Here is a 23,466-nt window from a genome sequence, read left to right as displayed (position 1 = left end):
AAGAACAACTAACAGAGACAGATAGGCAACGGATTATATTAATGGGAGACTTTAATGGAGTTGTCTCAATGCAGGCTGATAAAAGATTCAATAGACTTGAGGAAAAAATGATGGGAAATTACCAAAAGCCTTTTTTAAATATGGTCGAACTCTTTGGTTTACATGATATATGGAGAATCAAAAATACAGATGCTAAGGAGTATACTTTTTCAGATAGACATAAAACGCACACAAGAATAGATATGATCTGGGCTAATGCAGATGTGTTGATAACAATCAAAGATATTGATATATTGCCAAGGATATTTTCTGACCATAATTAAAGTGGAAAATTGGAAGAAAAACTATCAATGGAAATTAAACGAGTCCCTTTTGAAGCACTCTAAAATTGTGAAATTAGGTTTACAAAAACTTAAAGAATATTTTGAGATAAACCTAAAGGACGATCTACAAATGAAGACAGTATGGGACGCAAGTAATGTGGTGATGAGGGGTTTCTTTATTCAACAAAATGCATACTGGGGGGAAAAAGAAAAAAGAGAACAAAGACCTAATCCAGATTCAAATTAAGGACTTGGAAGGGGAACTTGTTGGAAAAAAGGTGACCAAACTTTAATATAACAATTAAAGGTATTAAAACAGAAATATTCCATGTTGACGGTGGAGAAGATGGAAAGAAATTTAAAATTTCTAAAACAGAAATATTTTGAACAGGCAAATAAACTAGGTAAATATCTGGCCTGGAAATTAAGAGTTGAACAGCAAAAGAATTATATAACGAGTCTGAGTATGTCCAGTGGTATTATTAATCAACAGTCAGTAATTAAAAAAGAATTTTATAAATATTATAAGGAGTTTTATCAAAAAAGAAAGGTTGATATAAATAAAGTAGAACAATGCTTACAATTAAGGAATTTACCAAAATTAAACCTTAAACAATGGGAAATATTGAATCTTCCAATTTCCAACGAAGAAGTTAAGGATGCTATTAAGCGAGCAAAGGGGGGGGGGATCGCCAGGACCAGATGGGCTCTCTATTATATACTACAAAGCTTTTAGTGAAGTATTGTCTCAATCATTACAATGGACAATTGAATGAAATTATGATGAAGGGTTGGTTCCCTGATTCATGGAGGCAGGCGACTATTACATTAATACCAAAACCTGGCCAAGATCAAACTCTGGTTAAAAATTATAGACCAATCTACTTACTCAACTGGCTATGTTATTTTTGGATGCAGAGAAAGCTTTCGATAACATCTCCTGGCAATTTATGTTGAAAACCCTGGAAATTGTAGAGTTTGGAGCTAATTATATAAGGGCAATTGGGTCTATATATTCTGAACAAAAAACAAACATTAAGGTTAATGGAGAACTTACAGATTATTTTAGCATTCAAAAAGGTACTAGACAAGGTTGCCCCGTCTCCATTATTATTTATATTGGTCTTGGAAATTACGTGCAGGATGATAAGGGAAGAGACCAAAATACAAGGATTGTCAATAGGGACACAAAGATACAAACTAAGAGCCTTTGCCGACGATATAGTGTTGTTTTTACAAGATCCTTTAGAGTCAATTGATACATTACTGGAAATATTAGAATCAAATGGGAATTTGGCAGGGTTCTATATAAATAAGGTATTAATCAAAATTATGAACAAAGAAGATACTGAAAAATTTGTCTTGAGATTTAGTTTCAATGTGGAAAAAAGATAAAATACCTAGGAGTTACACTTACAACAAATAATGCCTTATTGTTTCAAAATAATTATATTATAATCTGTAAGGAAATAAAGATAGACTTATGTAGATGGAATAGATTGAGTTTATCGCTAAGTGGAAGAATTTCTGTTATCAAAATGAATGTTCTTCCTAGAAGGTTATATTTCCTCCAGACAATACCAATAATAAATGCAATATCAGTTTTTGATCAATGGCATAAAGACGTAAATAACTTTATTTGGCAGGGCAAAACACCAAGAATAAATTTTAAAAACCTAATGGACGACAGGAAGAGAGGAGGGTTTGCGTTACTGAATTTTAAGTTATATTTTGAAGCAATATGCCTAAACTGGATGAAAGAATGGATTACATTTAAAAAATCCAAGACTGTTAGATTTGGAAGGATTCGATATAAGATATGGTTGGCATGCATATCTATTTTATAAGGTAAAAGTAAATAAAGACTTCTTAAATACTGTGTTAGAAAAAGTTTATATATGGTATGGATGAAAAACAAACTTGTGTTAGAACCAAAAATTCCACTTTGGGTATCTAAAAAACAGAAAAAATATGCAACAGACATGGCCTACATATCAACAACTGCTTGTTCTCCAAGGTGCAAAATACGAACTTAAAAAACTAGATTTTATGCAGGATTGGAATATTTCTTGGTTTCAGTATCACCAGATTAGCGCCTTATTCAAGCAAGATTGCAAAAAGGGTTTTAATCAATCAAAGCAGAATCTGAACAACAGTTGTGTGACAAGGAAGACAAACTAGTTTCTAGGATGTATGATCTGTTATTTTTTATACAAAAACGGAAGTAGTGAAAACTTCAGTGATTAAATGGGCTCAGGATTTTGGTTACAATATAGACTTGGAGAAATGGGAAAAACTATGGATAGAAGACATGAAATATACTGCCTGTTCTAATTTAAAGGAAAATAATCTTAAAATGATATACAGATGGCATTTAACTCCTAAGAAGTTGCCTTTAATTTATAAGAATATGTCAAACAAATGTTGGAAGTGTAAAAAAGAGGAGGGTCCCTATACACATTCATGATGTACTTGTAATAAGTCTAAAGGCTATTGGGATTTAATATACAATGAGCTTAAGAAAGTGTTTAAAATGACTTTCCCTAAGAGCCCAGAAACAATACTATTAGGTATTGATAACAGTAAATTGCCTAGGAAATACTGGACCCTCTTTATGTATCTGACAGCAGCAGCAAGATTGACATTTGCATACAAATGGAAAGACATCCATTGCCCCAGTAAAGAGGACTGGATACTTAAAGTGTTAGAGTTGGCAGAAATGGCAACGCTAACAGCATTATTAAGAAATAAATTTGAAGTATTTAAAAGGGAGTGGGACCCTCTTCTTATTTACCTAAAAACATATTATAAAATGGATTTCTATCAAGCTTTTGAGTGGAAACAACAATGTTTTAAAAATGCCCTAGAGCTGACTTTAGTACAATTTATCGGGGTATTGTAACTGATACTTGTTCTAATGATGAGATGGAAGTCCTCATGTTTTTTGCTTGCTTGTTTGTTATGTTTGTGTTTTCTTTTCTTTTTTTCCTTTTTGTGTGTGCGTGTGTATATCTTATGTTGTGAAAAATTGAATAAAAAGTATTTTAAAAAAGAGAGATCACCAAGCCCTCCTCTGTATTCTCACTCATCATAAAGGCCCTCCAGCCCAACACCATTGCAAATTAACCTACCCCAACCTGCACTCAAATGTAAAGTGATCAAATGTAAAGTTAAGGTTGCCAGTGACAATCTTAACTTCAGTGAGCGGTAGGTGAAAAAAGGTCCCAACCACAGCCAGTCAACTGAGACTTAAAAATTCCTACTTGGCCCCAAAAGGTGACCAGAATATCCCCCACTGAGTCAAGGGATGACGGGAGGGTGCCTGCCCGCTGAGCGAACATGGAATGGAGCTGGCTGCTTATGCAGGCACTCCTATGCACTGCTTGGTACATCCGTAACACGTGGGGGCCCCCCAAAAAATGGTGGCCCGTGTGCCTGATTCTCAGGCCTGCAACTCTGCCCTCTGCTATAGCCACTAATGCAACGATGGGGGCAAGGAGAGGGGTGTTTTTTTTGTTTTTGTTTTTACACTTTTCAGCTTTGATACTTGCATTTTCTGTTAGGCCCACTAGCATATTCAGAGGTAGACTTATTTAATAAAATATTTGTCCCAAGTAACCCGGTTTCTAAGTAGGTTACTTGTAAAGGGGATGAGAAGCCCATTTAGCACCACCCTTGCCATCCCAATGTTTGTCACTAAGTCCAGTAATTTTTTGCCAAGTGTCCATTGTTGGGCTCCTAGATCCAAAGACAATTTGTCACAGCCTGTTATAATCTATTGACCACAAATTGAATACCAGCATTCTTTATAAAGGGACAATAAGTTCTATTGTTTTCAAACAATCTAGTCCATGCAAAGTTTTTCTCCCCAAGAATCAGATTTTTTGGGGAAATTTTGAGCATAGCATAAGACATGCACTGTCCGCTGAAGGCACAGAAACTGAGGTTTTGAGGAAGGCTTGAAGAGAGCTAGGAGTCCTGAACTACAGACAAACCCTGCTCCTTCCACTTTTCTTTCCTATTGCCACCCCCATTCTGCAATCCATACTAATACAGATCAAGTCAATATGAACAACAGAAAACTATTCTACAAGTTGAGGAATGCACATTTTTCTCACAACCAAAGGTCTGAAGGGAGTGGGGACAAATATAGCAAAAGTAATTTCACCAGGAGATTATTTATATGGACCATGGCTGAAGAAATATGGGAGTTATCTATAATGAGATTTTAATACATGAGAAATTTAGATTAGAGCAAGGAGTCAAAATTCCGGCAGAAAAGGTAAAATTGCTTTCTTATATTTCACTCTCATAACAGGGTATTTCAGGTTACATACTACCTCATGCCACAAAACTACCACTAATGTCATCAGTACAAGACACTGGGGCTATTCTCACGATCAGCAAAAGTCGGGCTAGGAGAGCCTAGCCCGATTTTTGCTGATCGTGTAAACCACCGGGCTCGCAGGCGAGCCCGGTGGCTTACAAGCGGCTAGCCCGCTTTTGCAACCCTCCCCTCAGCCCGGGTTTGCAGAGTGAGCGCTCTGCAAACCTGGGCTTTCTGATTGTGAGTAGCCGTGGTGCGGCTATTCACGAGGAGACCCCTGGAGGGGAGGTGAAAAGCTGCCTCTTGGCTCCAGGGGTCTCGCCAGCATACCCTGAGCACTTGCGCAGGGCATGCTGGAGCTTCCAGGGGCCAATTGGCCCCCGCTTCCCCCAGCCCTATCACGGAGCCGACAATTGTGTGGGCGGCCGATCCGGCCACCCAGGGCTCCCTCCCTGCTTGTGTGTGGGGAGAGCAGGCTTAGCCCACTCTCCCCGCGCACTCACAAAAACCGGGTCTCACTGATCGTGAGACCCAGCTCATCAAGTTTCAACCCGGACTTTTATGTAGCAATTACAATTAATGATTTCTAATAAGAAATCTTGGGAGTTCATCCAATATCCATGTGATGAAGTACCATCACTTACAGAACTCTACCTATTCAAACATGTTTTCCATTCTTCGCCCCACACTTTCTTTTCCTCTTCCTAGTCTTGCATCCTCAGAATTATCAGCATATTTTCTCCCTGAAACAACTGCTTATTAAGATCTCCATGGGGTTCTCTTTCAACTGCATTCCCCATTTTATCCATTCACAAGAATCAACACTTAAAATGGTTGACTCTGAAATATAAATGCTTTGCACAGGTATCTGACATTTATGTAGCTAGAAAAACCACCATTCCTTTTAATTTCCACACTCACTCCATGGTTCCGCTAGCTGCTGAACATGGCTTGAATACAAGGCATATGGCTTGAGCACAAAGGTTTAGCAGCACACAGCTTCAATAGACGTTTACAGAAGGCCTCAGTTTGTGTGCCTTCAACTTGAAAAATAGTTGCTTGAATGCAAAGATTTTAAACAATATAAGAATGCAGTACCTGAACCCTAAAAACCATTATGTACTGGAATGGGGGTCTGTGAAAATCTACACACACACACTCTGCTTTTCAATACAGATTTTGACTGTAAATTTCTGGCAAAAGCACAGACATTCTTGTTAAACCACCCAGACTTACCTACAGCACCATTCAATGCGGCCTTCTCCTTCAGAGGTTTTAGCCCAGTGATTATCTGCCAAGTTTTTCATTGCTTCTGCATATTCATAGAGAGTTTCCTCGTCTTCACAGTGTTCACGCCAGATTTTATCAAAGTCCCCCACTAAAGGGAAAACAACAACAAACCAAAACCACACACATAGGGTTAGGAGTAATGGGGAAGTGGTTATCAAAACCCAGAACCCAAGTTACACGACAACCATTAATTGCAATGAAACACTTGAGAGTTAAATGGATATCCAACAGCAGAAATGAAACTAGATACATCATCTTGCACTTTCCATGTACTGTAGTATACATGGTCATACATCCCTAGAAATGCAATTAGATCTTGTCAATATTTTAAAACATGAAATTTATCATCAATCCAATGTATAGCTTACTGAATCCTAGAAGAAAAAGCCAAGAAAACTCCACCATCCACTTAATTAAAGAGCAGATGCTATCAAAATGTTTTGAAATATGAAAGGTTCTCTTTCAGAGCAACTTGAGCCCTATCCATTTCTAAGGGAGGAATTTTGCTGAATATGCATATAGCCAACATATTTACTTTGACCCCTTTTTAGAAAGACATTCAGATCCTAGATAATCTGAAATGCTGTATTTCTTTACATAAAGGATTTATCTCCAAAAGCAAGTCTCATTAAGTTCAGAGACTTTAGTTAGTCATGACCAACTCAATCCAGATCACCGTGATTTCAGTGCAACTTAGACATGACTAACTTCCCTTTGATACCATCCTATAAAATGAGGAAACAATAGCAATAGCACTTAGCAATAGCACTTACATTTATATACCGCTCTATAGCTGGAAGCTCTCTAAGCAGTTTACAATGATTTAGCATATTGCCCCCCAACATTCTGGGTACTCATTTTACCGACCTCGGAAGGATGGAAGGCTGAGTCAACCTTGAGCCCCTGGTCAGGATCGAACTTGCAACCTTCTGGTTACAGGGCAGCAGTTTTATCACTGCGCCACCAGGGGCTCTTACAAGTAATTCAATAGCTGCTACCCTATATGGCAACATATCTGCAAATCAAGCTCGAGTTGCCAGTAAACTTACTTGAGGATGGGAGCATACATTAGTAGGACAGCCAAATGGAGAAAACTACTACAGCAATGTCTTTGTTACACCACCTCTCTTTCTTGGCTTCCAAGCTCATGCTAAAGAAGCCATAAACATGTGCAACGATCCTGCTGAAGTGAAGAGATTCAAAGACAGAAATCATTCATTCCCTGCCCGGTAAAGGCCTTTCACCACCCGCATGGAAAATTTTGCTTGTTTTATTTGCTCTGCAGGCAAACTACAATATCAGATTACTAGTAAGACAAGCTGTTTACTGTCCAGAACCGGAGTTTACTCTAGCCACCATTTCCTGAACTTTCTAAATGACGCCGACGTAATTGACACTGGAAAACTCTATAATCTCTTCTAAATAACCAAATGATATCTGGACCAGTTGACATCTAGTGACCACTTAAATACTGCACCAAAAGGAAAGCTACCAGTCTTACAGATATTGGCAAGCACAACCTGTTGTATGGAAGAGAAGACACCTTCACCTAGTATTAAATGCCTACTTTATATATGCTCTTGTTTGTGACCCATCACCACCTAACTTATTTTGCTTTTACTTCCTTTACCTGTCCCCTCACAGTAAGCAATAGTTTTGCTTAACTTTTGGCAACAACCATCTAGGTTAGTTCAAAAGTAAATTTAGCTGAATGAGACAGTGCCACAAGACTCCAAGTTTATTTTCTAGCTGTCCTAGAATTTTATTTTAGTGCTTTGAAGATAAAGGAATTAAGTTTATTTTCCTGTAATTTTCAACCAAAAGGTTTCTCCTACAGAATTATCAAAGCAAAGAATTTATGACATACTGGACAGATTAAATTTCTAAATTTTAACAAAGTTAAAAGGCAAAATCTTGAATACCTAGCTCTTAAAGACAAAATGTATGTCAGCATCACATTTTTCTGGATGATTCTCCCTTCTCCCTCAAAGTAAATTTGAACCAAAAAATAATTTATGGAAGAGTTTAAAGTGAGGCTAGGAAACAATATTCATGAGCTCTTAAGTCTTAAACACATTTTATTCACTCTTGAATATTTCAAATGATAGTCTCCTCAATGTAAAAATTCTCAGACTGGCATACACACTTAGCAATTGTATCATACTAGCATGAAGCAAAGTACAGATGTACCCAGTTATGCACAATTGCTTAATTCCTGTGGTAAAGAGCACTGTAATCCTGCAGAGTTACATGCAGCCAGTATGCATACTTTCATTTCTCACACAACCGCCATCTCCCCAAGCCTCCGGATATGTATGAGAAGGCGGCTGCCACATGTCTGAGCCAGTCTTTAAAATTACAAGAGTATCATTCATAGAAAGCTAGAAAGAAGGAATATACTGGTATATTTTGTAGAAGATGTAAACTTTCAGTCCCCTGCTAAGTGAGCAAAGAGGCATCTTTTTAAAGTGAAGACTCTCTTTATTGAGCAGGGGCACCGCAACTGGCCCTATCCATCCCCAGCACAGCATCCCTCCAGTGAGCCTTTTGGGGACAGGAAACTATTCTATTTATCTATCTATGTAAACTGCTTGGGGAATTTTCATTGAAAAGCAGTATATAAATATTTGTCACATTTGTATTCAAGATTGGATAGATATTGAAAAGGGAGAACTTCTATACATTCATTTTAAACTACAGGCTAGTCAATGTATTATTGTTGCTACAGAGAAGCAGCTAATATTGAATGATACATTGGTGATGGATAGGACAGAGGTTGACAAGTAGGTTATATTTCATTATATTATATCCCACTGATGAGTATAAATCAACTACTTGTTATTTACTGAAGATGGACATCTAAGAATAGGAAATAGGATTATTTTTAATATTTTAATTTATGCACATCTATCACAAACTGCCACATTTATCTTCAATACAAAGGATACAAATTATGACACACAGACATCTATGCATATACTGACAGTTGAAGCGCCATGGAGAGGTATCTGACCACATGCAAAGGGCCACAGTTGGGAGCAAAAGTTCATTCAATCGAGAATTCTGTTTTTGTTTTTTTGGCCTCATAGCAACCCTGTGAAGTTTCACATCTATACTGGAATTTCAATCCGGCTTTCTAAAACATGTAGTCATAGAATACAAAGCAAAGATATTAGATAATCTGGATCAATCTTCATACATCTTGAATCCCATCAGTTAGTTCTTCTACAGCCTGTATCTGTGCTAAATGCCATTTCTTCAAACAGAAATATTTTGTTATAGAGCCAGAGTTGAAAAGAACCTACCAACTGAAGGTTGTGAATAACTATACAGTACACAGTGCACAGACAAGGTCTTACCAGTTCTGGTAGAATACTGTCAGTCATATACACATTGTTAGCAATGCAATACATTCTTGGTCTTACATACATCAATCACTGCATGGCCACACATGCAATTACTTATCCATCCAAGTAGTTCTTCAGCTTTGCCAGTGTACTGAAAACACAGAGGTGCATCTTAACAATTTAGAGCTTAGAAAGATAGCCCCACAATCAAGTAGGATCAAGTTAACAATACTAGTAGGCTAGATGCCATTGGGTTTTACTGCATTTCTTCTTTTGAAGAGCTGTCAGTGCTGCAGAACACTGTCAAATGCATTCTTAATCCAATTATTGCCCATTTTATACTTGTGTATTTGTTTCTTGTATCCTATGCATAAAAAGTACACAAAAAGGTAGCTTATTATAGATCTGTTTTTGTATTGTGGCTAGCTTCTCTGAGCTTTTGTTTTAAGATATATTCACAGTTCACTTGCACCAAAATTGATACCAAGTGACATGTTGCTTTTAAATTTTCCAATTAAAATTTTAAGTAAATGTAAAAGCTTTTTTCTTGTAACTCGGACTTGTTGAAGATTTATGCCCAATGCATAGCAATATTTTTAAGAACCAAGCACCTCACATTCTTCTTGCATTCAAAAGGGCACTGCAAATTAGCCAGCATTTTACAGTTTACAACTTGTTTTACTCCAATGAAATATACCCAGCATTTTCCCAATTCTCAGACTTGGTAAGTCCATATTCAGTTTTAGTATTGCAAACCATATGGTGCTGCAAAAACCAGTTACCAAAAACTTATCTGACAGCAGGAGATACTTGCATAAAAACTTATTCTTTCCCAGAGTCACAGTTACTTTTTAAAAATATGCAAATGGCAATAGCCATCTCTGTACATGTACATACACAATCATTAAGACAAAGTTAACCCAAAAAATATTACAGTAGAATGCTCTGTATACATTTTGCCTTGGTTCTGTCAATAATGCCAAGAATGGAAAACTCCTCTTGTTCTTTCTATTTAAAACAAGATTATGTTTATGAACATCAGTGAGAAATATCCTGCCTCACAGAAGTGTGGCTAGTAGAGTTGTCTTTGCCTTTTAATGCAAGTATGAAGGGTAGTTCGCTCCTCTTCCACTACTCTCAGATCCACAGATTTAAAGCACAAAGCATGGTCTACACCAGGGGTGCAGAACTCAAATGCCCTGGTGGGCCAAAACCAATTATGACTTGGTGTTCAGGGGCAGAGGTCAATTTTAAGCACATCAACTACTATGCTAAAATTATTGAAAATATTAATATAAGTGGGCAGGGGTGTGTGGAAAGATGTTTGGAATTAGGGAGAAAGGCGAGGGGAAGGAGGGATGGTGCAGTGGACTCTGTCTCAGGGTTGGGTGACATCTGGTCTCAAGTGCCCAACTGCACTAAGTTGCTGCTGTTCGTCACAGGGCAGGACCGGACCTCATAATGGCTCCTACTGTTGCTACAGGATATTCCTAATTGTAGGCCTGCAGCAAAGTCCCTATGGGCCACTTCTGGCCTTGGGCCTTACACGGGGCAGGCCTGGTCTAAACCATGTAGTGTTTTCCATAACAAGACTATGGGAAACAAAGTGTATAAGCTTCTTTCACAGTTAGTAATTAAATTGCTAAATAAAATTTGATTACTACCAATTTGAAGTCCTCACTAACACTGAGTTGCTAAAGCCAAGCATGGTGGGAGGGAAAGCTGCAAAGATCTGAATACAGTTTACAAACTGATCACATTGTACACATGAAAACAGTCAGCCATGATTTTTGAAGAAATACTATTTACTAAGCAGTCTGAGCACAGCCTGTTCATGGCAGTGAGTTTGCACAAAGTGAACACAGAAAATAGCAAGAGCAAACCCTGGAGAAGACTTGCTAAGAGCCAGAAGTCAATCTTGAGGAGAGTGGCACATGACAATGGAAAATAAGTAATATGCAAACTACACTCTGGAATTACATTCTGCCAGTGGTGGTCATACCTCCTCTATATGCCAGAACAGAGGTAGCAGGAACATAGGAAGCTGCCTTATACCGAGTCAGACCACTGGTCCATCTAGCTCAGTGCTGTCTACACTGACTAGCAGCAGCTCTCTAAGATTCCAGGCAGGAGTCTCTCCCAGCCCTACTTGCAGATGCCAGTGAACATGGGGCCTTCTGCATGCAACCATGCAGATGCTCTTCCACCAAGCTATGATCCCACTCTGTAAGTGGAATACCTTACAGCACTCACATGTAGTCACCCATCCAAATGCAAACCAAGGCAGACCCTGCTTAGCAGGAGATGCTTCCACAAGACCAGTTCTCCTCCCCTCTCACATAGCAGAGAACTTGGAAGCAGGGGTTCTCACTTTATACCACACTGCAGAAATGAAGAAGCAAGATGAACTTGTACTGCTTTTGTCTTCTCTCTAGACTAGAGTACAACACAAAGCAAGAGACAAAGATAGATTTTCCCCAGTCCCTCTGTACATGCCAGGGGAAGTGTTGCTGACAACTAAACGAAGCCAAGATATTCAGACCTTTGCTACAACTATTAGCTCCCACTCATTCTCATGTCTAAGGGCTCTATTCAATCATAAAACATCTATGGCTGGGTGGGAGTGGGCAGACATTAAAGACAAACCTTGCTCTGAGGGTTCTAGAGGATTTTCTAGCAAATGCGATCACGAATACAAAATTGAATACTACTGATGTTTTTATGATGCAAAAAGGAGAAAGCTCTCACAGCCCAATTTTAAGGCCCACAGGTCCAGTATGTGTCTTAAAAGCATCAACATACTTCCTGGCAGTGCCAATATAAAATACCGACTATTTTATTTTATTTAGGATCATAGAATATTTAGGATCAGACTGCAAGATCTCCAGAGTTTCCTTTCACTGCTGCTTTTCAAAAGGAGACAAAAGACACACATTCACTCAAAGAGCTCTTTCATGGCACATTCTTAAGAAAAGCAATATCATCTTACTAACTAAATAGGGCCAGTTTATATTATGCAAACCTGACACTCAGCTCTTCAGTGAGAGCTGCATATTTACTCCACTTGATTAACTAATACAAACTGATAGATTTTAAAAAGCTAATAAGTTACAAATATCACCACAATCTACTTCTGGAGTTGAAATGTTAATAGTATAGTGATAGTACCCATCACACAGCTCAGTAGAGGTTTGCAAACAGAAAAAGAGAGACATGCCACTTTAACCCAAAGTCATAGCCCTTAAATCTTTCCATTATAAGGTGGTCCTATCATCAAGGGCTGTAGGCTGAAATTTTATATTCCTCAGCTCTGCCTCAAGCTGGTAGAAGTGAAAATATTGTCAGAGGATGAGATTAAGGAATATTTTTTGTGGTTCCGTTTTTTGGCCAGATCTGCTGAGAAGCATATTGGGGCACATTAAATCAGAATATGACATTTATTACATTCAAGATAAAGTAAATGATTTTATTTGGAAAACCCTACTCTGTGGAGCCAGAATGAGACCATTCACAGAAAATGCAAAAGCAGCAACATATTGGGGTATAACTATTATGGGGTATAATTCAATAACTATTGTTTATAGGTGAAGGGGGCCCTTGTTCAAAGCAGAGCACCTGCTCTGTATATAGAAGATCCAGGTTCCGTCCCCAAGATCTCCACATAATGCTGAGAAAGATTCACTGTCTGAAATCTTGGAGAATCATGATCATTCAACACAGACAGATGGATCAATGGTCTGAACTCGGTATAAGGTAGCTTCCTATGCTCTTGTACCCAAGCCCAGCCCACAGAAGAATCTGGCAACGCCTGTGATGATATACTAACTGCAAACAAGGAAATGGTTTATGGCTTATTCAAGTGATTGGTGCACATTTAATATACAACTGTTAACAAGTTTTATATAGCAGTGATGGACATGGTGCTTTACTCTGCCACAACGAGCTTGAAATCTAAATTTAGATTGGGGAAAGGGCAAGAAGGATTGCCTCTAACAATAACATCCTGCAAATCTGATTTCACCTACTCAACTTTGATTTCTGGGTGAGGATGTGAAGGCTCCAAAACTCATACTTACCAGATAGTTAAACACAGTGGAAATAGGTTATGAATATTTATGTAAAACTGTTCACCAAAATGGTTTTAAAGTCAGTAGCAGAGTCCCCAGAATCTATTTTGGTAGATGAATGCTTTCAAGGAACTCTAACATATTTCATAAGAATATTAGACCTCCACCTTTAGTGGTGTAGTGGGGAAAATGCTCGACTAACAAGCAGAAGGTTGCCAGTTCGAATCCCCACTGGTATGTTTCCCAGAAAGACCTATATTGGGCAGTAGCCCGATACAGGAAGATGCTGAAAGGCATCATCTCATACTGCGCAGGAGGCGGCAATGGTAAACCCCTCCTGTATTCTACCAAAGAAACCACAGGGCTCTGTGGGCGCCAGGAGTCGAAATCGACTTGATGGCACACTTAAGCTTTACAACATGATTATGAGGACTGCAGAATAGACAAAGGTTTCTTAAAACCAAGGCTGCTCTACAAGCATGTAGATATGCATGTGTGTAAATACTGATAAGTTGTATCAGTGTACTTTGCTTATATGCATATTGCACACAGTATTAACACAGTAAGCAAGCAACACAGCTGCCTTACTAATACTGGACAGTGTCCAGTGGACACCAGACTACGTCCCATTCACATTAATGGGACTCAATGTAGTCATGACTGATTTGTCTCATTGATTTCAGTAGTGCTTAGACACAACTAACTAGTCTGGATCTGCCCAAGGTTAAAGACCCAGCCAAAAATGCAAGATCTGTTATTGTCTTTCTTAAAACCCACAAACATGCCACCAACACACATTAAAATGGTACAATACATGCCAGAAAATAAAGATCTCAAAAGGGTGCATTTCCAATGGCAGAACTCTTTTCCAAGGGCAACAGAATGATTCTCATCAAGGGTCACCTAAAATAATCTTGCAGGATGACAGCATGCAAGATTACTAGTTTGCCCTTGATTAGATTTATTCAGTTGCCCCTTGCTAACAGTCCTGACTTGAAAGTCATTGGGCCTTAAGAAATTGCTAATGCACCTTTAAGGTATCCTCTCTTTAATTCCCAGGCCAGTGGTTTCCCTTCCTTCAGAAGGAATAGTCTACACTATCTGCTTGTGTAAGCAAACAGGCCTTAAATTTTTGCATCTCTCTGTCCCCAACACCCATGTATAAGGATATGAGAAGCATGTAAAAAAACACCATACACCCTATTTACCACTTGGACTTGAGAGTTGTGTGTCTTCCCTGGAATTTCCACAGTTTTAGTATCTGCTAAGAAGAGAGGGTGTACAAGACGTTAGATTACTTACTTTGTCTTCAGGATTAGGTTTAAATCCAAAGTAGTTAAAAGTAGTTGTTGCCATGTATATTTGTCAGTTTCGCTATATGTTCATGGCTTGAAAAAGGTCTGCCAATGAAAGGTTTCTTTTGTACAGGGTGTTTGCTCAGCAATATGAGTGAGGGCTGGGAACTTGCAAGGAGAGAAGATTCAATAAGAGATCACAGTATGTGAAAGACGGCTTGGTAGGTGGTGAATACAGAGTTGAACAGATCAAGAATTCTCTGTACTTCTCCAGTTGCAGCCAGGGTGGGTTTCTTCTCACATCAGTTTTATAGAAAGCAGGCATATGCACCAACATGGGCAGTATAACACACACGTTCCTTAGAGCTGACACATTATTTCTAGATCCAAATTCCAAGATCTGCCCTATAAACTGTATGTTTACTGCAGGAAAGACATACCTCTAATTCCAAACCTTTATGTTTTCATCAATCTTAAAATGTGTACACCATTTTTTCCCTTCAAGAAATAATGGAAAGAACCTTAAGAGTTCACTTTTTTCACCATCAACGCGTGCACACTGGAAGGGAAGAATGGGGAACTCAGTATTCTTTGCCTGGCTGCAGGCCCGGGTGCCCTTCATAATTTCCATACCATAACATAAATGGGGTAAAGTACTCTAAAGTGATAAGTCTGGATTATCACTTCAGACTAGGGCATATCCATTATGTTGTACAGCTCTACAACATTCTGGAACAAGTGGACACTCTTTAAAATAGAGGATGTTAAAATGCTGTAGAGCCTTGCTACAATATGCATTTTGCATATTATGCAAAATGCTCTATAATGTGCTGCAGCATCTCTCTTTGCTACACTTTTATGGGGTACTTGGGTAGCTATACTTCTGATTTTATCAAGAAATGAAGTAAAGAATAGATTGTGGAATAGCATGAGGAGAGCTGGAGAGGAGAATATCATGAGGAGAGCTGGTCTTGTGGTAGCAAGCATGACTTGTTCCCTTAGCTACACAGGGTCCACCCTGGTTGCATATGAATGGGAGACTTGATGTGTGAGCACTGTAAGATATTCCCTTCAGGGGATGGCACCGCTTTGGGAAGAGCAGGTTCCAAGTTCCCTCCCTGGCTTCTCCAAGATAGGGCTGAGAGACACTCCTACCTACATACAACCTTGGAGAAGCCGCTGCCAGTCTATGAAGACAATACTGAGCTAGATAGACCAATGGTCTGACTCAGTATATGACAGCTGCCTATGTGGGGTGAGGCTTGAACTTTCCAAATTAATTTATTTTTTGGCCCATGCCTATTACAGCGCCTGGGGGCATAACCACATCTTCCTTGTGACTACTTTCCTAGGCCTTCACTGCAAGGCGTCCTATTTAGCAGACTATACTGGAAAACGACCAGACTTTGGAACCAACGAAGTAGGTTGCTTGCCTAGGAAGTGCCAGATAAACCGGGTAATCTTCTTAAAGTAAGCCATATTCTTCAAATAAAAGGGAGGTATTTGGCTACCCCGCCTTCCTGGGGCGAGTCTCTCGCAGACCCAGAAGCCCCCAGCCATTCCTCAGTTGCACCACGACACAGAGCGGGGGCGGGGGGGGGGGAGAAGAGAAGAAAGGGGGCGGTGCCCAGGCCCAGCCTTCCCTTCCACCAGGCCTTGGGGAACCAGCGGCTGGCGGGTGGGATGGGGCGGGACAGGCCCCGTTTCCTCGACCTCCTGGGACGGGAGGAGCGTCTCGGTGCGGACCCCTAACCCTATACCGTCCCCTGGTGCTGCTACGAAGCGGCCGGGCCAGCATTACCTTCCCGGTATTTCTTGCGCAGGCGCCGGTGGACGCTCTTCACCACCCCCGAGAGCTTCTCCTGCTGCAGCTTCCGCTCCTGTTCTCGAGGTTGGGGCAGAAGCGGGAGGGAAGCCGAAGCACCGGTGGGGGGCCCAGCCTGGGACGGGGGCTCGGGCTGCGGTTCCATGGTGATGGCGCTGGCGCTCCGCCTCCTCCCTCCCTCCCTCCCTCTCTCCACAAGACGGGGGCGGCGGCGGCAGGACTCTGCCTCCTCCACAACACGGTAGGCAGGGTGAAGAGGTTTGCGGACGGGAGAGATCATGTGACCCGCCCCCTCTGCGTGGCTTGCTGGGAAATGTAGTTTTAGCCTTGGAAGTGGTAGGTATCGATAGCTGGTCGTCCCCAGTGAGTCGTTTCCCAACCGAAGGCTGTTGAACCTGCCTCCTAGAAAGTGAACGTGCGCAGTAGCAGCGCAGCAACCGAACCTCGCTTTTCACCCAAAGTTGGTGGGCGGGGCTCAAATTGTCCAAACGCTATATAGGGTGCGTGTAACTCCGTCTAATCTAAAGACAAGAAGTTCAGAGATGGAATGATACGTATTTTGCACGCACATAGGACCAGTACTCGTAGCGGTGAACGGGAGAAGTACAAAATATTGCAATATGTGTAGTGCAAACGTACAAAAAACGCAAAAGAGCCCCAGGCGCTGGCAAGAGAGAGCAAGCTCAGTCATTTCTGCTGTCGTCGCTGCACTTACTCAGCCAGTACTGCCTGCTTGCCCTTGTTACCGTCTCTCCAAAACATGTTACCTTAGCTCAAGTTGTCGGCATACCTTTTCAAGATCCGAATGCAGGATTGCATTCATTTTATCTGTAGCTACTTTAAAAGGATATAAAGGTCTAGTTGAGTGTAGTTTTGTGGGGAAGAAAATGGTGAATGAGGAGCAATTGTTCAGTCACACTAACAATACATTTTGGAACAAGATAACCAACACCCCAAATCTTAAATCCTATTGGAAAGCAAGTCTTATTTAATGGACTAATTGCTAAGTAACCTCATTCTGTGCTTACTTAATCTAAGGTAGAAGGCAGTTATTATTATTATTAATTCGATTTCTATACTGCCCTTCCAAAAATGGCTCAGGGCAGTTTACACAGAGAAATAATAAATAAATAAGATGGCTCCCTGTCCCCAAAGGGCTCACAATCTAAAAAGAAACATGATATACACCAGCAACAGTAACTGGAGGTACTGTGCTGGGGGTGAACAGGGCCAGTTACTCTCCCCCTGCCAGTCAGGCAAAATTTTTCTTCCATATTGAAACATCATCAAGAAATAAAAATGGATTGGTAGAAAAGGGAGAGAGAAATGCACACAAATGAATGTTAACACCCCCTTACTACTTCCCAATCCCCATGTATCTGCAGATAAAAGCCTTTACTTTGAGTGACACAGATTTTTATTACAAATCATCCAGTTTTCTCATAGTTCTTATCCAGCCTATCAATTTTTCTTATAACTTTTTTTGTGTGGCAGGCAAACTGCAGATTCTAATCTGTTATCTTAGCCAAAACAAAATTCTTCTACAGCTTTATTTGTAAGGGTCTTAAAACCATAATTGCACCCAGTATTTGGGGTCCTTCAGATACCCTTTATTCCCCCTGGCATCATGAAAAAAGTGTCTTTAAGGCCCAGTTTCATAGCACTATATTTTATTTTATTTATTTATTTAATCTATTTATTTCATGTATAAACCACCCCATCCAGAGGTACAACAGCTTTTAAAAAGATATAAAACCCACAATTAAAACAATGCTAAAAATAATATAAAACCAATTAAAATACATTTTAAAACAACAACACTATAGGTAGCTGCTGCTGAGCAAGTCCTTTTATAAGAGACAGAAGTGGACAGCTTTGGAGATTATTATGCTGATGCAAGAGACTGTGACGTCAAGGAAGTTTAAAGTTAAGGTTTCCACACTCTCGAGTCACTCATAGAGGCGGGTCTCACAATTGGTGAGACCCGCTTTTGCCGAAACTCTGGAGAGAGCGGGCTCATTCCGCTCTCCCTGCAGACTATCTCTGTAGAAGCCCTGGGTGGCCATATCGGCCGCCCACACGATTGCCGGCTCCGTGACGGAGCGGGCGGGGGCTGGGGAGCTCGAGGGCCACACGGCCCCCGGAAGCCCCAGTATGCCCTGCACAAGCGCACAGGGCATACCGGGGAGACCCCTGGAGCCGGGAGGTGGCTTTTCGCCTCACCTCTGGGGGTCTACTCACGAGTGGCTACTCATGACCAGATAGCCCAACTTTGCGGAGCGCTTGCTCCGCAAACCCGAGCTAAGAGGAGGGGTTCTTGAGCGGGTTACCCACTCGAGAACCACCGGGCTCACAGCTGAGCCTGGTGGTTCTCACGATCGGAAAAAATCGGGCTAGGCTTTCCGATCCCGATTTTTCCTGATCATGAGAATAGCCCCACAGTTTGCAAGTGTCAACTTAGCTTACAATGAGGCTATTCACACATTCGTGCAAAACCAGGCTCAGGGAGCCCAGCCTGGTTTTGCACACACATGTGAACCGCCACTATTGGGCCCTATCCTGGCGGCACCATGGCGGCAAACCAAATTGTCAAGCTACCCTTTAAAATGAGGTTAAGGGAGTAAGCGCTCCCTTAACCCCATTTTTGTGCTTGTGTGTCAGCTGCGGCTGCCAGACTGTGGGGAGCATGGTGTGGGAGGGGGGGATCCCCATGATGCACTGTGCACTCGTGCAGTGCCTTATGGTATTTCCGGGCCGGGATGACACATCCCAGCCCCTGACCCTCCCCACTGCTTGGGCGCATGGGAATTGTCTGGATGCACAGGGAGCACGCCCAGCACAGGAAGAACGATGGTCTGCTTATAATATAAGTCTAACCCGTCTTCCCCGCAGCCTGCTCCGGAACCCTCACTGGTTGTGAGAAGAGGCTCATGCATGTGCCCTCTTTCTGTATAAGCCCAAGGCAAGGTCTGAATATTATTATTATTATTATTATTATTATTATTATTTTTACATTTATATCCTGCTCTTCCTCCAAGGAGCCCAGAGTGGTGTACTACATACTTGAGATTCTATTTCACAACAACCCTGTGAAGTAGGTTAGGCTGAGAGAGAAGTGACTGGCCCAGAGTCACCTTTCATGGCTGAATGGGGATTTGAACTCGGGTCTCCCCAGTCCTAGTCCAGCACTCTAACCACTACACCATGCTGTGTACACAGGTACAGTTCATTACACAGGTAATATCATCCACATGTTATGCTGAATGCAGGTACAGGAGTATACTTCCTGTCTGTACCATGCATTTGAAGGGCCTGTATCCAGGTTCAATTTTAAAATCAACACAGGTACACTCATTCATACAAACACATGTACGAGTGTACAGGCATTTCCTATGTTCCTAAATAAACAAGCAAACAGGCAGCTCTGGCTGGGTCATGCACATAGCTACAGTAGTTCCTGGTAGTGTACATTCACTACCACCTTTTGCTTGCTGTGCACAACCAATGCTAGTAGCTGTGCTGTATTTCCTTCCTCCCGTTTGCTTATACAGTGGTGCCTGCAAAAACCATTGCAGAGGAGCCAGCCATTCCGTTCTAGTTTGCCCCAGCCAATAAGTTTGACTTTTACCCACCCATTTTATTTGGGTGTTCAAGTGGGAGATCCAGAGACCCTAGCACCTTGCTCATCGATTAACACACCAATGGTGTTGATTCCCTCCCTGCAACTGTGATTACAGGAGCATTGTGAATCTTTTTTTTTTTTAAACATTTATATTCTGCTCTTCCTCCAAGGAGCCCAGAGTGGTGTACTACATACTTCAGTTTCTCCTCACAACAACCCTGTGAAATAGGTTAGGCTGAGAGAAATGTGTCTGTCCCAGAGTCACCCAGCTAGTATCATGGCTGAATGGGGTTTTGAACTCAGGTCTCCCCAGGCCTAGTCCAGCACTCTGACTACACCACGCTGGCTCTCCGAGCTGTGTTATCTCCTGGTCAGTGGGTAGAAGTATAATTTTGGCCCTGGCTACAACAGTGAATGCACCACTGAGAGGCTTTAAAGGCCAAGTTGAAGACAGCTCATCCTGGAGAGAATCTATCTATGTGGTCGCTAAGAGTCGACACAGACTTGATGGCACTTAGCCAATCAATCAATTATTCCAGCCTGGTTTGGTGAAGTCACATCTCTCCCCCGCTCCGCTCCGTTGTTCCCTCTCCTTCTGATGGACTACAGCCAGCACTATTTGCTTGCTCCTCCCTTGTTATCCTGGCCTGTAACCTGCAAGTGTGCATCCAAATTAGGCCTATAGAGTTAGAAGATACTTAGCAAGTTTTTATTTTCTTTACTAGTCTTTTCCTTGACCTCAATGCTTGTTCCTAAACTAATGCTCTCTTAATTTTTTTTAACCATGTCAGATTAGTAATGTGTTTGAACACTCTGAAGGATGTTCAATCACATTACATGCTTGTTTGACTTATGCAGTTTTTTCTGAAACCTGAAATACAAAGGAATGTTGGCTATGTCTTAGGAACATAGGAAGCTGCCATATACTGAGTCAGACCATTGGTCTATCTAGCTCAGTATTGTCTTCATAGACTGGCAGCGGCTTCTCCAAGGTTGTAGGTAGGAGTGTCTCTCAGCCCTATCTTGGAGAAGCCAGGGAGGGAACTTGGAACCTGCTCTTCCCAAAGCAGCTCCATCTCCTGAAGGGAATATCTTACAGTGCTCACACTTCTAGTCTCCCATTCATATGCAACCAGGGCAGACCCTGCTTAGCTAAGGGGACAAGTCATGCTTGCTGCCACAAGACCAGCTCTCCTCTGGCCTGTATCAATGAGAGGACTCAGATCTAGGTCCTTTTACTGGGATCTTTAGGGTGGTATTAAGGAGGTAGCGGTAAGGCAGCAAAGACCTAAAGAAGAGGGGAATCTGGAGAGGGAAGGGGTGGGAAACATCTAATTGGCTGTTTTCCAATCCTTATCACACTACCTATTAGCCATTTGTTGTTATGCTGGGAAACTATTTAAAACCAAAGTGCAGAATATAATACAATTGTTAACACTGACAGTATATTCAGTCCACATTTAGTTTAGTGTAAAAATGGTCTAAGCAAACATTGGCTAACATGTCCCACAGGTTTATGAGGGCAGAGCAAGCCCTCACAGAATATTCCTGAACATGAAAAGGGCTTTTGTAGGGAGGGGAGAAAGTGAACATTGCTTCCTCTCTCTGCAGCTGTGAGGCAAACACACACAGTTAGCCTGTTAGATTATTGTGAGGAGGGAGCTAATTTTGTGGGACATGTCAGCCATCAACCTTTTTATTATTTTGCCTGTATTGTAGTACAGGAGGTACTAGCTGTGCATTATGAATAAGAAAGGAAGTGAGTCAGCTATATTTGGGTTTTTAGTCTCATGGCAGAAAGCTTTTTACCTTTCCTGAGGTAAGCCCCTGGTCCCCGTGAGATACCCCAGCTCTCATTCTTGGGCCCCACTGTGGGCCATACAGATACACACAGAGACATGTTTAACATAATATATTGAACAGTTTCTGGGAGATACATTTTGAGTTTTTCCTTTACAGCCTCATAAATAATTGTACCAAACTGCGGTAAAGCCACAATTACTAGATTCAGATGGAGGCAACTTAACAAGCCAATGAAGAGGCTTTCTTGTACTTCATAATCTTGTCATTAAAAGAAGGGGCAAAAGGAGAAGTGGCAGGGGAGAAAAAGGTTAACAAAATTAGACATAGACATTTTGGTACCTGGATAAAGATTTCATCCTGTCTTGCAGGTGCAATTGTTCTTACCTTTCCCCCATTACTTACCTTGGCTACCATCTTCTACTGCATAATCTAACCAGATCATAGTGCTGAATTGAAAAAAGGCAGAGAAAACATATATGATGCAGCACCCTCTCCTCCCTCAGCAGAGCAGCTAGGCCAAGCAAGCACCAAAACCAATGCTGTGAAGGCACCTGGCTATACAGCAACTCCCGTAAACTTGGCACCTGGGGCAAATGATCCATTCATCCAATTGATGAGCTGGCCCTGCAAGTGAAATATTTATGGGCTTTGAAGAAAAAGTAAGCAAGCAAACAAACAACACTCTTGTATCCGAAGCATTTCCTTGGGGTTATACTCTTTCCTTCGCCCCACTGTAATTGCTTTGTACCTATAACAGCGGCCTGATATACAGCTTTTAATGGTAATGTTGAAGCTTTTCATCCCATGGAAATTAAAAAATGATAGAAAAAGCTTCCCCTACTACATTTCTGCATCAGCTTCTCTTAAAGACATAGGAAAAGGTCATTAATAAAAATGACAACCTCAATTAGCATTAAAATTGAGCTAGATAAAAGTTTGGTACATTTTTCTGGCAAGATTTTGAGCCTTTAACAGCTGCAAGGTGAGCAGGAAAACAGACAACGTTTTTGCAATTCACCTATTGAATTTGTGCTCATCTTGCAGCACAGGCACAGGTGCTCTGCCAGGAAAAAATTCGCAACTCTCTATGTAACATGGAACTACAGGGAAACCTCACTATTCGCAGATTCACCATCTGCGGTTTCATGTATCCGTGGTTGGGTAATTAACACCCAACCTCTTTATACATGTGTGGGGTGGGGATGTCAAAAATGGGGTTAAACCCATGTATTTGTGGGTCGAGGATGGCTGGAAATGACCTCAGAGGTAATTTCTGGCCGCCATTTTGAATCCAGGAATAATTTTATAGCTCTTTTTTTTTTTAAGGCAAATCCCCCACTATTTTCCTCTTCGGAGGCCCTGAAGTGCAGTGGATGGTAGCTTGGGACAAGCCCTTCTCTATAGGAACAGCGAAGCTGGTTAATTCCCTTCATAGAGAAGCTTTCTTCTCTCCTTCATTGTTGGTGTTTAGGCACCATGGCAAGTTGTAGACCTTTTTCAGAAGACTTGGAAGAAGTTACTTTGACAGTTTTAATGAACTTAACTGCTGTTTTTAACATGAATTTTA

At 41.2% G+C, this 23,466-nt stretch overlaps 1 protein-coding gene across 7 annotated transcripts in view; it reads right to left on the bottom strand.

The window, feature by feature from the left end:
* The window catches only part of BMT2 (base methyltransferase of 25S rRNA 2 homolog), a 39,033-nt gene extending 16,591 nt beyond the window's left edge, over positions 1-22,442 (bottom strand). The window contains exons 1-3 of one of the 7 annotated variants that reach the window (XM_053252391.1): positions 16,451-16,893; positions 6,990-7,123; positions 5,887-6,028 (exon numbers count right to left, since the gene is read on the bottom strand). In XM_053252391.1, coding sequence (XP_053108366.1) covers positions 5,887-6,028; positions 6,990-7,005 — 158 coding nt within the window. In that variant the 5' untranslated portion in view covers positions 7,006-7,123; positions 16,451-16,893. Of the gene's footprint in view, positions 1-5,886; positions 6,029-6,989; positions 7,124-8,924; positions 10,779-14,656; positions 14,677-16,082; positions 16,144-16,450; positions 16,897-22,301 lie in introns of those variants that run through there. The other 6 variants (XM_053252390.1, XM_053252386.1, XM_053252385.1 and 3 more) reach the window with 6 other exon arrangements.
* Between the last annotated feature and the right edge of the window lie 1,024 nt (positions 22,443-23,466).

The sequence above is a fragment of the Hemicordylus capensis genome, chromosome 5, assembly GCF_027244095.1.
Source record: "Hemicordylus capensis ecotype Gifberg chromosome 5, rHemCap1.1.pri, whole genome shotgun sequence".
In the NCBI taxonomy this organism is placed as follows: domain Eukaryota; kingdom Metazoa; phylum Chordata; class Lepidosauria; order Squamata; family Cordylidae; genus Hemicordylus; species Hemicordylus capensis.
Note: the sequence above shows the minus strand (reverse complement) of the source record. Positions and strands in the feature narration are given on the sequence as shown.